Source organism: Colletotrichum higginsianum, assembly GCF_001672515.1.
Source record: "Colletotrichum higginsianum IMI 349063 chromosome 7 map unlocalized unitig_7, whole genome shotgun sequence".
NCBI lineage: Eukaryota > Fungi > Ascomycota > Sordariomycetes > Glomerellales > Glomerellaceae > Colletotrichum > Colletotrichum higginsianum.
Window position 1 is genome coordinate 4063747 of NW_017263917.1, and position 15167 is coordinate 4078913.

The following is a 15167-nucleotide window of genomic DNA, read 5'->3' on the forward strand; positions in this document are numbered from 1 at the left end:
ACTTAAGGATAACTTATATTACCTTAATATAAAAACCCTTACCTATAAAGAGATTAATTCTATAGAGATTGAAAATAACAACTATATTAATACTATTAAAACTAGTAATATAAATAGGAAGAAATACACCTTTAATAAGGTTAAAAATACAGATATTAATACTTATATTAAATGGCATAATAGACTTGGACATGTGAATCCTAAAGTAATAAAAGCCTTAGAAGATAATACTAATCTAAAGGATAAAATACCTATACCTTTAGAATATAACTGTGATACCTGTCTTAAGGCAAATTTTACTACAAAGGTTAATAAAAAATCAGATAACTACAATAAGGATTACAAATACCTTGAAAAAGTAGCTTCTGATCTATGTGGTCCAATAACTCCTCCTACTTATAATAAATATAGATGGTTTATTATATTCCTAGAAAGATCTTCTAGAGAAGCCTCTATAACTCTTCTTAAAACTAAAGAAAAAGAAGAGGTTAATACTGCTGTATTAAAATATATAAATAAAAAACATATTAATAATAATAATATAATAAACTTTGATACAGATGGTGGATCTGAGTTTAATAATAACCTTATTAACTATACCTATATAATTAAAGGTATAGAACATAATATAAAGGTCCCTTATACACATGAACCTAATGGTATAATAGAAAGGGTTATAAGGACTATAACTAATAAAATAAGAGCTTTATTATTAAAAGCTAACCTTCCTTTATACCTATGGGGTGAAGCTGCTTTAACTGCAGTAGACCTTTATAATATAACCCCTCATAAGGCTATAAATTATAAAACTCCTTATGAAATAGTTAATAAGGAAAAGCCTAATATAGATAATATAGTTACTTTTGGATCTATCTGCTATTATAAAAATCAAGATCCTAAAATAAAGAAACTAGATAATAAAGCTATTAAGGCTATAGTCTTAAATAGTAAGGCTAATATATATAAGGTCTATGATTTTCAGAAGAAAAGAACCTACTGGACCCGAGATATAATAATTCTAGAAAATCAATTCCTACCTTCTAAAGATAATAATACTAATATTAATAATAATACTATTAATAATAGTAATATACTACGTGGAAATAATATAAGTGGATTAAAAGACTTGAATCCTACTTTAGAAGAAGAAAATAATAATAATAATAATAATAATACTAGTAAAACCAGTACTAGTATAAATAATAAAAAATCCAAGATAATAATAGAAATTCCTAAGCTAAATAAAAAGGACCTTCAAGACTATAAATGGGTAGCAGATCAAGAAAGAGCTCTTATAACTATAAAAGACTTCCCACATATTAAATCTATACTTACCACTATAAATAATAAGGATAATAATAATAATAGATTTAAAAAGGCAACCTTTATACTATCTATAAGTGTATTAAATGTCCCTTCTACTTATAAACAGGCAATAGCATCAAATAATGCTATTAAATGGATTCAAGCTATGGTAAAAGAGATAAATAACCTTGATAATCTAAAAACTTGGATAATAACTACCCTTCCAAAAGGAATAAAACCCTTAGGGGGTAGATGGGTATATAATAATAAAGAAGATATAAATAATAATCTTATCTATAAGGCAAGGTGGGTAGTACAAGGTTTTAATCAATATATAGGTATAGATTACCTAGAGACCTTTTCTACTACTTGTAAGCCTGAAAATTATAAAGCTATATTAATAATAGCTATAAAACTAGGCTGGAAAAGTAGGCAATTTGATATATCTAATGCCTTCTGCCATGCTGACGTAGATAAGGAATTATGGGTTCAGTTACCTACTGGTTTTATATATAATAATAAAACTAATACCCTAGAATATAACTATAATAATATTAATCCTAATAAAACGCTATACTGTAAGCTTAAAAAGGCTTTATATGGATTAAAACAGAGCCCTAGACTCTGGTATAAATTTTTAAGATCTATTATAAGTAAAATAGGCTTTAAAGAATCTCCTTATGATGAAGGGATTTTTATAGCTAATAATAATAATATAAAAGCGGTGTTAATATGCCACGTAGATGATATGATACTAGTAACACCTACAGATAAAGAAGTAGATTACTTCTATAAGTCTGTTAATAAAGACTTAATTATAAAAGACTTAGGTATACCTAAAAGGTTTTTAGGAAATGAAATAATTATAGATAATAAGAGTAAGATCTTAAATATACACCAGACTAGTTATATATTAAAAATACTAGAAAAATATAATAAAAAGGATATACCTTTTAGAGATAGCCCTGTTAATCCTAATTTAAAATTAAGGAAAAATAATAACCAGGCTTCTACAGAGGAAATAAAAACCTATCAACAACAGATAGGATCCTTATTATATGCTAGCTTAAAAACTAGACCAGACATAACCTACCCTGTTAATCTATGTGCTAGATATATGAGTAATCCTTCACAGGAGCACTTTTTAGCTCTAGATTATATATGGGGATATTTAAATAAATATCCTAGCCTTGGATTAGTTATTAACTGTAATATAGACCTACAGATAATAGGTTTTACAGATTCTAACTGGGCTGGAGATTTAGACGATAGAATGTCTACTTCTGGTTATATATTTAACTTTGGTTATTATAACCCTATAAGCTGGAACTCTATAAAACAGAAAACTATAGCATTATCTACCTGTGAGGCTGAATATATGGCTTTAACAGAAGCAGTAAAAGAAGCTCTATATCTATATAATTCTTATAACTATATTTATAAGGAATTAAAGCTTCCTTTTACTCTTAATAAACCTATTATATTAATAGATAATGAAGCAGCACAAAGAGTTGCAGAAAATCCAGAGCTACATAAAAAGGCTAAGCATATAGACATAAAATACCATTTTTCTAGATTTAATATATATAATAATAACGTCTCTTTATTTCACGTACATACTAGAAATAATATAGCAGATATATTTACTAAGCCTGTAAATATAGAAGTAATAAGATACTTTAAGGAGACTATAAACCTTAATAATAAGGGGTTTTTACCTAAAGATAATAAAGATATAAAAATAAATAAATTAAAAGAACTAGAAAACCTAGTATATATAGTAACAACCTATATAAAGGAAAATAACTTACTTAGAAATTCCTAAGCACTCTGGAAAGAATTTCCTAAGTACCCTGGAAAGAAATTCCTAAGTACCCTAGAAAGAAAAATTCTAGAAATACTACTATATATGTACTATACTATTAAGTTCTATTAGGTTTCCCCTTATATACTTTTTCTCTAAATATAGAGTTTTTTAACTTATAAAATACTACTATATAACTATTTTTCTCTTATAAAGAGTTTTTTTTTTTTTTTTTTTTTTTTTTTTTTTTTTACTATAATAGGACTTTTCTCTTCTTAAAAAGAGTTTTTTATCCTATAACTGACTTTATCTCTTATAACCTATATAATATAATGTAAGCTTTCTATAAAACTATAGTAACCTTAAGGGGGTAACTAAGAATAAAGAAGCTTATTAATAAAAATACCTATATGCTTAATTGCATATATCTCTATAACTAAAAGAGATATAAGTAAACGGTTTTTATATTTAGAATCCTTATAATTTTAGCTATAGATTAGTGTATTATTTATCTGTATACCTTGTATATAAGGATTTACAGGCATACTAGTCTACATATAGACTAGTAAGGCATTCCAGTCCAACCCTTCATACCAAGGACTTCAACCCTTCATACCAGATAAATACACTATACTATAAGCGTATTTTTACATATAATAACCTATAATAACATGTAATAATATAGATTAATAATCTAGGATTTTATCCCTTAGGCAAGAAGTATAAATAAAGGGAATTTCCCTTCTATTTTACCTTAGACTTTAGACCTGATGCATACAAGCAATATACAACCTTTCTGCCTACACCTTATCTTATTCTTATATAAGATATCCTATCTTATCTCTTCTGCCCTATTCTTATTTAATATACTCTTTTTATAAGTAATATTATCTTAATACTATAGTTGCGCAAGTTTTATATTTTATAATTAATAAATTTATAGAAGTAAGGAATATAAGTTATCTAAAAGTACTAAATAATATTTATAAATATTAGTATAAAATTTAGAATTTATAAATGTAATGCACTTTACTAATTTAAAAATTACTACTTTAAGAATCTCTATACTTTTTTATAAATATTAATAGTTAATATATAAATATATACTTACTATACTTTTACTAGACTATATAAATTGTAAGAATACTTCTACTTATTAAATAACTGCAATTATAATTATTATTAATAGAGAGTCCCTTTATTAATTTTATAAGTAGTACTTTTATATTAATTTTTAAAGTTAGTAGTAGTAGCCTTATTAGCTTTAGAGGGCTATAAGCCCTCTTATTTTAACTTTATATTTATATTAATATTTTTTATTATATACTATAAATAAAATTACTAATTTATATTTGCAAATACCTTCTTAATTATATACTTTAAACTTATATTAAAGTTAATTATAATTATACTTAAGTTAAGTATACTATTTGCAATTAATAGTTAATAAAACTATAGAAGTACTTAAGTGTAAAATTTAATTATTTCTACTAAGATAAGGTAAAAGTATATATTAAATATTATATTAATAGTAGTAAAGCTAACTACTTAGAAAAGTAGTATTTAGAAGTAGTTTACTTAGCTACTTAATTAGTATAAGGATTACAATAAATAGGGGGGGTAAATATATACTAATTTTATAAGTATTATTTATTATTAGTAACTCTAAATACCTCTTTAATATTACTAAGTATAATTAATAAATTTAGAAAATACTATTAATTTTTCTATTATTACTATATTAAATAGAGTAAAAAAATTAAGATTAGGGTAGGAATATAAGATAGAATATCTTAAATAAGGATAAGATAAAAAGTAGGCAGAAAGGTTATATATTACTTGCATGCATAAGGTCTAAAGTCTAAGGTAAATAGAGGGGGAAATTCCCTCTATTTATAATTCTGCCTAAGGGATAAAATCCTAGATTATTAATACATATTATTATATGTAAAAATACGCTTATAGTATAGTGTATTTATCTGGTATGTAGGGCTGAAGTCCTTAGTATGAAGGGCTGGCTTGGAATGCTTCTACTAGTCTGTATGTAGACTAGTATGTCTGTAAATCCTTATATACAAGATATGCAGATAAATTATACACTATTCTATAGCTAAAATTATAAGGATTCTAAATATAAAACCCATTTACTTATATCTCTTTTAGTTATAGAGATATATGCAATTAAGTATATAAGTATTTTTATAGATAAGTTTCTTTATTCTTAGTAAAAATAATATTTTAATATACTTATAATTATTAAAGAAAGAATTATATAGAAGTTAGTAAGCTAAATTTACTCTTATATATTTCTTACTAGAGATTTTATATATATTAATTATTAATAGTAACTTTTTTAGTATAAGCTAATTAGACTGCAATTTTATATAAAATTATATTATTACTAAAAGAGAGCTCCTTAATGTATTTAATAATTAATTTTTATATAAAGTTATTATAAGTAGTATTAAAAGTAGCCTTATTCTTACTAAGCCTCTTAAAAGTAGTAATAATAGTAAATTAGTCTTTACTAGTAGATTAATAATTATAAAAGTCTCTATTATTAAGAATTTACTATCTCTAAATATTACTATTATATTAGATTTTATTTATAAATAAGTAATTATATTACTTAATTAAAGTTTTTTACTTTATTACAATTAAAATGCAACTACTAGTATAATTATAAATAATATTAAGTTATATATAATTATTACTCTATTTCTTTTACTAAAGAGTAATACTCTTATTATAATAATAGAATTATATGTGCAGCTAGTACTCTTTAGTAATTAGAGCTTAAATTTTAAATATTATAAGTATTAGAGTATAGTATTAAGTTTACTATAAAAAGGGCTATTTTTGCATAGGGTATTAATTGCAGTAGTATTAATAAGGTAAAAGTAGTAGTAGTAGTAGTAGCTGCATTCCTAAATAGATTAGAGACTGGCAAAATACTAGATGAGGGCTGGCAATTTACCTACTACCGTTGACCCATAGGTACGAACAGGTCCAGCGACCTGGCAGGTACTTACTCATTCATCCAAGCATATACATCTCTACAGCATGCTGGTAGGAGACTCTAGGTACCTAAGTAGTGTACCTTACTCACACGTGAAGTTGCTAGTGGAGATTAGCGCACTGGGCCATCCAAGCAACCACGCGCACCTGCGGCCTGCATCTTCCAGGGGGTGTGTTGTTTCTGGACACACTGGACAGGGCGGCCAGCGTTCGGTATCGTGCCGTGCGCATTGCCATTTCCCTTCGTCCCGCCCATGCCCACGGACGGACATGAGAGATGATGCCAAGGTCCACCTCATGCCCCCAACGACGAGACCCATCGATCCCGTCTCTGGCCAGTCGTTCCATGAGGCCGGCAGCTTGTAGCTTGTGGCTTGTGGCTTGTTGCTTGCTGCTTGCTCCTTCTCTGCCTCTGGTTGTGCAGTCTGGTTGAGACCCTCCTCCGTCGGCATCTGTTCGTTGTCGTGCTCCGTTCTGTCTGCTGTGTTGTTGGTGCCGTCTCTGTCAATGTCGTTGCTTCGGCCACAGCAAGAGACTGAGAGGTCTGTTGCGTTCAATGGGTGACCATGGATGGATTGATGACGATGGAGGGCATGGCTCCGTGCCGTGTCTCCAATTGACCAACCATCCCATCCTCCCCCGACCCTCCCCTCCCTCTTCAAGCCAGCCTCTCCAATCCTCCTCCAATGCCCTTCTTCTCTGCTCTTCCCTGTTCTGCTCTGCTGCTCTGCCCCTTCCCTCTCTCTTTCTTTCTCTCCACCGTCCCCTGTCCCTGATCTCCCACCTGACAGAAAGACACAGAGGCGGAGACGAGTGGGCGCCAGCAATAGGTACGTGCCTAAGTAGAATGGTACAACGCACAAAGTAGAGTACCTACCCATCTATCTAGGTAGATACTTAGGTACCTGCCCCTGCAATCCATCAACTCCCGTCTCACGGGCCACCAACTTTGACTGCCCATTTCCCGGTCCTGTTCCTCGCAGGCTCTCTCCCATTCAACCTTGAACCACCTTCATCCATCCTTGCCATTCTGGTCTGGTCTGGCCTGGTCTTTCGTTCGTAACTGGACCGTACCGTCGTCGTCCCTCACTCACCTTCCAGTCCATTTGCTTGCCTGATTGCTTGCTTTTCTGTTGTCTGCTTTCGACTCATACGCACGCGCACACATACACACATACACACTTTCTCACACTCTCACCCTCACAATCTCTCACACACAACGTTCCTTTCTCTCCATCTCTCTCCTTCTCCACCATTCGGACCCTCCTGTTTTCCTTTTCCTTCAACTACCTCGACCTGGAACTCGATCCTGACCTTGATCTCGCTCGAGACGGTCCGCATCCCAAAGACGAATATCGGAAAAAGGAAGAGAACAAAAAAAAAAAAAAAAAAAAAACAAAAAAGAAGACGCCCGCCGCTTACGAACGAGCGCCATCCACCCCCGAATCCCGACCTCCTTCCTCGCCCAAGCCTTGTCTTGCTCCTGTCCGGGCGTCGAAGCGCATTCCTGCCTCCCGCCCTCGACTTTTGGGGGGTTTTAAGGTCTCGGTATTTTCTGGGACTATGCCCGTTGGACGCTTGTATCTGCCTATGCGTCTCTAACTGACTCTAACTCCTGTTTCCGTTGACTTCGACTCGGCCTCTGTCACTGTCTCTACCGAGCGAAACCTGTGAGGTGCCTCGTTGCAAAACACTGCCACCGTCGCTCCCGCCGTTGCTTCTTTATGGCGTCAAAACGTACGTTCCACAAACCATGCACCCTGATCTCATCTTTTGCTCCGAGCGTCAGGCCTGGACCAGGACCTGGACCTGCACTTGAGCTGCTCGTTGGTCTGGTCTCTGGATCTCACGGACCCACGAAGGGCCAGGATGAAGTTCTTGTATACGACCACCAACACAAACCCTACTTTCTTCCCACGAGCCTCCAAGGCCGACATATTCCATCCTCCGAGCCTAGGGCCCTGAGACAAACAAACGCGCTGCTTCTGTCACCCGCCCCTCTTGTCAAGACCAACTAGCTGCTACCCTTCCAGCCTACTTCACACACCGAGCCTCATCTCTCCCCCTCATAGTCGCCGTCCCCACGTAATCTCGTCTGACAACATACACACTGCTGCGTGCCACGAGAAAGCTGACCGAATGCCTTTGCGACCAGTTAACGCAGCGAGTATCACCCGCTGCCTGCAGTTGTAGACGAAGACGCGCCCAACACCGGCCATGGAGGCCACCGAACCCCGGTCCCCGCAAGTCGGCCCCGGCTTCGGCGTGCGCCCTCCTCAACGCGACCAGCCTCCGCGCAGCCCATTAAGCCCGAGAGGCATAGCCACCCGCAGCTCGAGACTCGGAGGGTCGCCAAAGTCTGGAACTGGAGACGGCGACAGGGAAGGCCAGAGCCAGAGTGCCACCGCTGGAGTCGGAGCAACATCTGGGGGGAAATGGTCTGCCAAGATGCGCCTGCCGGCGTCCTCGACGAAACCGTTGGTTCCCGCGACGGAAAGGATATCCGAGGAGAGAAATCAGGTCTCTACGCGACGCATGAGGGCCGACAGCTCCGCCGACGATAAGTTCGAGATTGCCCCCGATGGAGGTTCTGCTGGACGTGAAGGAAGACAATTCACCGTTGCCAACGTGGGGAACAATGGCCGCATATACTTGAGGTGGGCTCCTCCCTCTCTGTTTGATCGCATGCGGTGACCGTTGGTTGATTTGGCTCCTGCCCACATGGGCAGGAATGATGAGACCGCGCTGTAATCTCATGTCTCTATGCCGAAAACGTGCTGACAACAAACAGACCGACTGTCCGCCCCGCCAACCAGAGATACCCTCAGCCCAATTTTGTCTTTCCCATAACGCCACCAGGGACGGCCGGTCTTGATGCCCTGACGGAGAAGCAAAAGCAAAAGGGCGCAAGCGATCTTCATCTGAGCCAGTGGACCGACACGCCGCCCACTCCTGCAACGCCTGCAACGGTCACCAGCCCTTTAACGTCGAGTAGCAGCCGTTACTTTTCCGCCCACGCCCCGCGGCCTTCTCAACACCGACGCGCCCACTCCGATTCAACGGTTCACGACGGCGCCACGAGTCGCAATTCTGAGGCTGAGGGTTTCAAGATCGTCATCTCTAAGCCCGGCGACGAAAAACGAGCAAAAACCACCGAGGATCTGGATGCGCCTCAAATTCCAATGTTAGACATTGAAATTCCAAATTGGAAATTGGGCAACCCGCGCTTCACCGCTAGAGGCACTCCATTCTTCAGAGGCTCGAGTTATGCCCCGACGGACGAGTTTCCTTCTTCCAGCAACGTCTCTGTTCTGCACAAATCTCCGACGGGCGACCTCGTTCCAAGGATGCCCGAGTCAACAGCGTCCAGGAAGCCTAGTCCCATCTCGATCCCTCAAATACGCCTGCCACCCCTGGAACCCTCGAGGTTCGCCGACCCTCTCAGTCCGCCTCCCATGACGACGCCCCGGCTGCCCGCCGTCCGCTCCACCTATATGTCGACCCATCTGGTCATCGAACCCACCATGTTCGATGCCCTCACATTCAAGCCGACATGCGACGACAAATCCATAGTGCGGTACTCTCCCGCCACAGGCGCCGTGACGGCGGCGACACCGCCACGACTCGTCGCCGAGTTTACCTCTCCCAGCTTCCTCGACTACGAACTCATTTCCGATTTTTTCCTCACGTACCGGACCTTCCTGGAGGCAGGCGATCTCCTGAAGTTGCTGATGGCGCGGTTACGATGGGCATTGGGCCGAAACGATGAAATCGGCATGGTTGTCCGGGTGCGCACCTTCGTCGCTATGCGCCATTGGATTCTCAACTACTTCATGGACGACTTTGTTGTCGAGTACGGCCTGCGCGTTTCCTTTTGCAACCTCTTGAACGACATGTTTGATGAAATGGCGACTGAACCCCAAGGTCGAAAGGTTCAGTTGAAGATTCTAGCCGAGCTGAAGAAGTGTTGGCGACGAGTCTGTGCCCAGTTCTGGGATGGCCCCGAATTCGAGCCAACCCTTGGACCGGGTGTGCCCATCGCACCAGGCGGTATCGCTGGCCACCGAAACGCCAGCCTGGATCCGTCGTTCTGGGAGAAGGAAGACGCTGCTCCGCGGCTGGATGGCCTCTTTGCGCCAATTTTAGAGGACCAAGCAAAGACGAGCTTTCGCGACGATGTATCCCGCGCTGGACACTTTGAGGATTCTCAGGCCATGGGGACCAGGCCCGCCACGCCGGAGAACCGCCACGTCCAAGAAATCGACAGACGACAGGCGGCTTCACCTACGAGCATCGCCAGTATGGACATCATCTCCTGCTCATTCCCTGGTAAGACCTCGAGAGGGCACCAGCATGGCAACAACTACACACTGGGTGCTCATCCTGTAGTACCCGCAAATTCGACCCATCCCAGCACAGGGCTTGTTGCCACGACACCGAGGGCGTTGGTTGGGAAGCGCGTACGGGCGGGCCACGGACACAAGAGAAACGGAAGCTTGACGGACTCGCTCAGAGAAAAGGAGCATGCCGCTGACCGGTCAGGCTTCCAAGACACGGATTTCCTCATGTCGCTGCCCTTCGCCGGCAGTCTCGTTCGAGGAAACCTGATGCCACCCGGTCAGCCGTATGTCGAGATCATGTCCCCCAGCCTCGCAGGTGATTTCCAGCGACATACGACGATATTTCAGGTGCCAGGACAGCAGCGAAGCGCCTCGGCGATGTCTGGTCAAGGCATGAAGAAGCTGATTGGCAGTGTTCGACGAGCCCTCAGCACAAGAGGGCAAGGCGTCTCCCCAACACAAGGCAACTTCATCAACATCTCCCCCATCGGACCTCGTGGAGCGACGACAAACCGGTTACCCGGGACCGCGATTGTTCCTCAAGCTAGGCCACAGCACAATGGAATCCGTCCCCCTGTGCGGATAGACCTTCTGGGCGCGGAAATTGTCGAGGATTTCAAGAAGGCAGTACGAGAAGACGCTGCCGCAGACGCAGCCATCGAAACCGAACGAAGGGGGTTTATGGGCCCTGTCGCTGGCGCTTTGCGCAACGCAGTATCAAGGGAAGGTCTTGACTACTCAGCAACCCATCTGGTCTCCTCTTTTGGGAGCATTCCCGAGGATGATATCCTCCGACCCATCAGTGACATGGCGATTACGACGGGCAGCAAGTCAATCGTCATTGTGGACGACACGATCCCGTTCTCCCTGCCAACGATGCATGGGGCGTTGCCAGCTAGCGAGTCCATCGAAGCATTTGCCGATGCATTCCTGCCCACTGGTGCGGATCCAACGCCGCCAAATACACCTCCGGGGCAAGCCGTGGGTACTCCTAGACGGTCGTCTTATCTTCTCAACCAGCACGTCGTCAGACAATCCATTTCGGCAGATCCTTTGCCTCCTTTTATACCCGACTTGGCAACCCTGGGCAATGGCGGCAGCGTACGGCCGTCGATGGATAGCGGTCGCCCTTTCTCGGAGTTGGTCGAAGGAACTTCCAGCAGGCCGACCTTTACCAGATCAGTGAGGAAACACCTTCGGCAGAAATCGAGCAGGACGAATCGATCTCTCGATTCGGCCATTATTCGTCGACGCACAGCCTCGTTTGGAAGCGCATTCGACCCTCGCTCGACGGTCAAGAGTTTTGACGCAACCACTTACACGGAGGGCTCTGTAGCCGACGAGAACGAGAACGATACCCTCCCCCAACCTCAACGTGTCTTAAGGCGGCGACCAGGTGGTGATCTTCGGGCAGTGAATAACATAGGTGGCCTGGATGCCCTGCCACTGCGTAAGTCGCGATCTACGGGCTCCCTCACAACCTATTCGGAGTCAATGCGAAGCTCTTCTCTGCAAAGCCCCAACCACGACACCAGCGCGTTTGTAGACGTTGTCTCGAGCGAGTTCTCGCACCGCGATGAGGCAGACAACTTCTCCCTCGGTGCCATGGCAGAGCCGTCGTCAAAACGACAGGTTTCATTCTTCAGTACCCACTCGTCCAAGCCGATCATGCGCCCGTCCTTCGAAGCAGAGGCGCAGAAGCTTGCGCAAATCCCCGACGACGACGATGATGGTGGCGTGGAATCGGCCCTGCTCAAACTGGAAGGCAAATACGAAAAGAAGACATTCAAACTGTCCATGGAGCCCTCCAATACTCCGATTCACGACGCAGACGCCTCCAGTAAGCCCGATATGGAGCCTGAAGTTCTCAGATCAGGCAAGAGAGAGAATCGTCGGTTACACGTCCTTCCCGGCGATGCTGCATTGGACCAGGAGGGTGAGGGGTCGGAGACCCATTCCAGCTTTCTCAACATCCCCCGGCGATCACACACTGCAGCGAGCTTCTTGTCAAACAAATCTGCGGGATCCTACTGCTCTATTCCTCTCTTGGAACGCGGCTTGACGGACGACGGCCGTAGTAAAGCATCTGTTGGCGGATGGACGGATATGTCCGTACTCCAGGGACCTGAGGATGACATATCCCCGGCAGAGACTCCACGACCAATGTACGAAGGATCCTCACGCGATTCATCCTTTGAGTTCGTTCAAAGAACCGAAAGTATGGAGAGAATCAACCCAAAGGCGCCGCCAAGCGAACAATCGTTCTTGGACGATGACAGCGACGAAGACGATTTGCATTCTGACCTTTCCTCTGAACTCTCAACCGAGATGGTTGAGCCGGAAGAGTTTGCCATGAACCAGACGCAGCCCCTGCCCAATCGCAATGCACACCGCAGTGCGTCTATCCTCGAGTTCGATCGTCGACCACTGAGAGAGTCGACCATTGGCATGTCAGACGGTCCTCCTTCGCCACCAATGACGCTGTTCCAGGCCCTTCAAATGTCGCCTGAAGCCGCCCTGGTTCCAGAACTCCATGAGGATCAGGTGTACCAGCAAAAGCCTCTCCCGCCGACCCCTGATACGGTCCTGGTAGCCAGGGACCAAGCGAGGTCGCCATCTGACCCCACGGGCACCAAGGAAGCCCTGCGCGGCCAGCCCAGGTACTTGGAGCCCGAACGCGAGTCGTCGCTGAGATTCTCAGTCCACCTGCCGTTCACCCTCGCCTTCGATTCTGAGATCTTGGCGCAGCAATTCACGCTGATCGAAAAGGACGCTCTCAACGAGATCGACTGGAAGGAGCTTATCGATATGGCCTGGAAAAACGCGACCAACAACGACTCTCGTTCATGGGTAGACTTCCTACGCAACACAGACGCCCATGGTGTTGAAGTCGTCATTGCGCGCTTCAACATCATGGTGAAGTGGGCATGTAGCGAGATCGTCCTCACCCAGAACATCGAGGAACGGGCGCGGTGCATCATCAAGTTCATTCACATCGCCGCCCACTGCCGCCGATACCGCAACTTTGCGACCATGAGCCAAATCACCATCGCCTTGACTTCCATTGAGATATCTCGACTTTCAAACACCTGGGCTATGGTGCCGCCCCACGACATGCAGACCCTGCGGGGTCTCGAGGCTCTCATTTCACCTACGCGCAACTTTTACAACTTGCGTGCGGAAATGGAGAGTGGCTCCGACACGGGTTGCATCCCGTTCGTGGGCATCTATACGCACGACCTGCTCTTCAACGCCCAACGTCCCTCCGAGATTGCCAGCTCGCCGACGACCGCACCGCTCGTCAATTTTGAGAGGTGCAGATACGCCGCTACCATAGTCAAGACGCTGCTGAGGCTGCTCGAGGCTAGCACGTTGTACCAATTTCAGCCCGTGGAAGGCATTACCGAGCGCTGCCTATGGATGAGCGCTCTCAGCGACGAGGAGATACGTAAACACTCCCATCGTCTTGAATAAGCCAGCACGACTTCATTTTCGGGCACATGACATCATATCCTGACTACAAAGGGGCACCAATCTCGACGGTAATCTCGATCCGTCTTGTAGGAGCCTCTCACTTTTTTTTTTACGCGTTTTACCCTTGTGCCTCTCACGAGCCACGACTTCGGCTCCCGTTTCCTACCCTTCCATCCTGCACAAGCATTTATTCCGACCTATGCATTCATTCCCGAGGTCTCTTTTCAGCGATCGTCGTTCACAACCCCCCCGTGGCCTTGAAGCGGCGTCTCCAAGGCGGTGACCATATACCCTGTATTGATAATACCCACATGATATCACTCGAGCATTCAGGCTCGAGAACCGGAGGAGAGGAGGATGCGGTTAGAAGAGGACATCTGGCCGCTGTTGGCCATGTATGCACATAGAAAACGGTGGTCTATACCCCTTACTTAGCGTCATTTGAGCGAGCGAGCGACTACAACGGCAAGCAAAGGGAGTTGAGGGAAACATTGGGATTTTTTGGAAGGGATATGGAAATATTGAGCTTCTGGGCTCTTACGGCTTCTTCAGCGACGTTCAATACCCCTTTTGCATGCTAGAGCCTCTAGTCAACTCAACTAGGCGAGTAAATCAGACAAATACCAAAAGATTCCCCAACTTTTTCAGTTAGTATTCTGGTATGCAAGCTGGGTGATGAGACATGTTTCGGGGACTTCCCTGCACGATAAGAGAACAAGATTTTCTCAAAAAGTGGTCCACCTTCTGATGAGACGGTAATCACGCTTCTCATCTGGATGCCGACGGGACTTTTGGGTACTGATGTAAGTCGACGAGTGTGGGTCGGGATAGGTTCTGGATTTTGATGTGTATGACGACTGAACACAGGCCCATGTCGAGCTCCCACCTTGAAGGCTTGTCCAGGCGTGTCAAACGGGGAAATCCGGGTGAATATGGCGAGATGGAATCGCAGTGCTCTTTCAAATGCGAAAGTAATCGGCTCAATGACGACTCGAGCGCTACGAAGGGGGAGTGGAAGGGAGGCGATGTCAGGTAACAATAGGATGAGTTCAGATTGGGGGTTAAAGATTACAATGCAGAACTACGTACGGCCAAGGCGGCAAGCATGGCCGAAGGCAGGTAGATGTGCTCTCCAGACTGGGAATACTTGTCGTCTACCGTTGCGTTGTGGTGAGTGTAGGTGATAGAGGCCTCGGCCTCGTCTTATCTGGGTCGGAATATGCAGC

At 43.1% G+C, this 15167-nt stretch overlaps 2 protein-coding genes across 2 annotated transcripts; one reads left to right on the forward strand and one right to left on the reverse strand.

Moving 5' to 3' along the window:
* Positions 1–7139: 7139 nt before the first annotated feature.
* CH63R_10917 (uncharacterized protein) lies at positions 7140–7468 on the reverse strand (the record flags this gene model as incomplete). The annotated part of the gene is made up of 3 exons (XM_018305891.1): positions 7140–7190; positions 7222–7257; positions 7346–7468. The coding sequence occupies 3 exons, from the start codon at positions 7466–7468 to the stop codon at positions 7140–7142; spliced, it is 210 nt and encodes a 69-aa protein (XP_018155315.1).
* Positions 7469–8344: 876 nt separating this feature from the next.
* Positions 8345–13941, forward strand: CH63R_10918 (RasGEF domain-containing protein; the record flags this gene model as incomplete). The annotated part of the gene is made up of 2 exons (XM_018305892.1): positions 8345–8784; positions 8919–13941. The coding sequence occupies 2 exons, from the start codon at positions 8345–8347 to the stop codon at positions 13939–13941; spliced, it is 5463 nt and encodes a 1820-aa protein (XP_018155316.1).
* Between the last annotated feature and the right edge of the window lie 1226 nt (positions 13942–15167).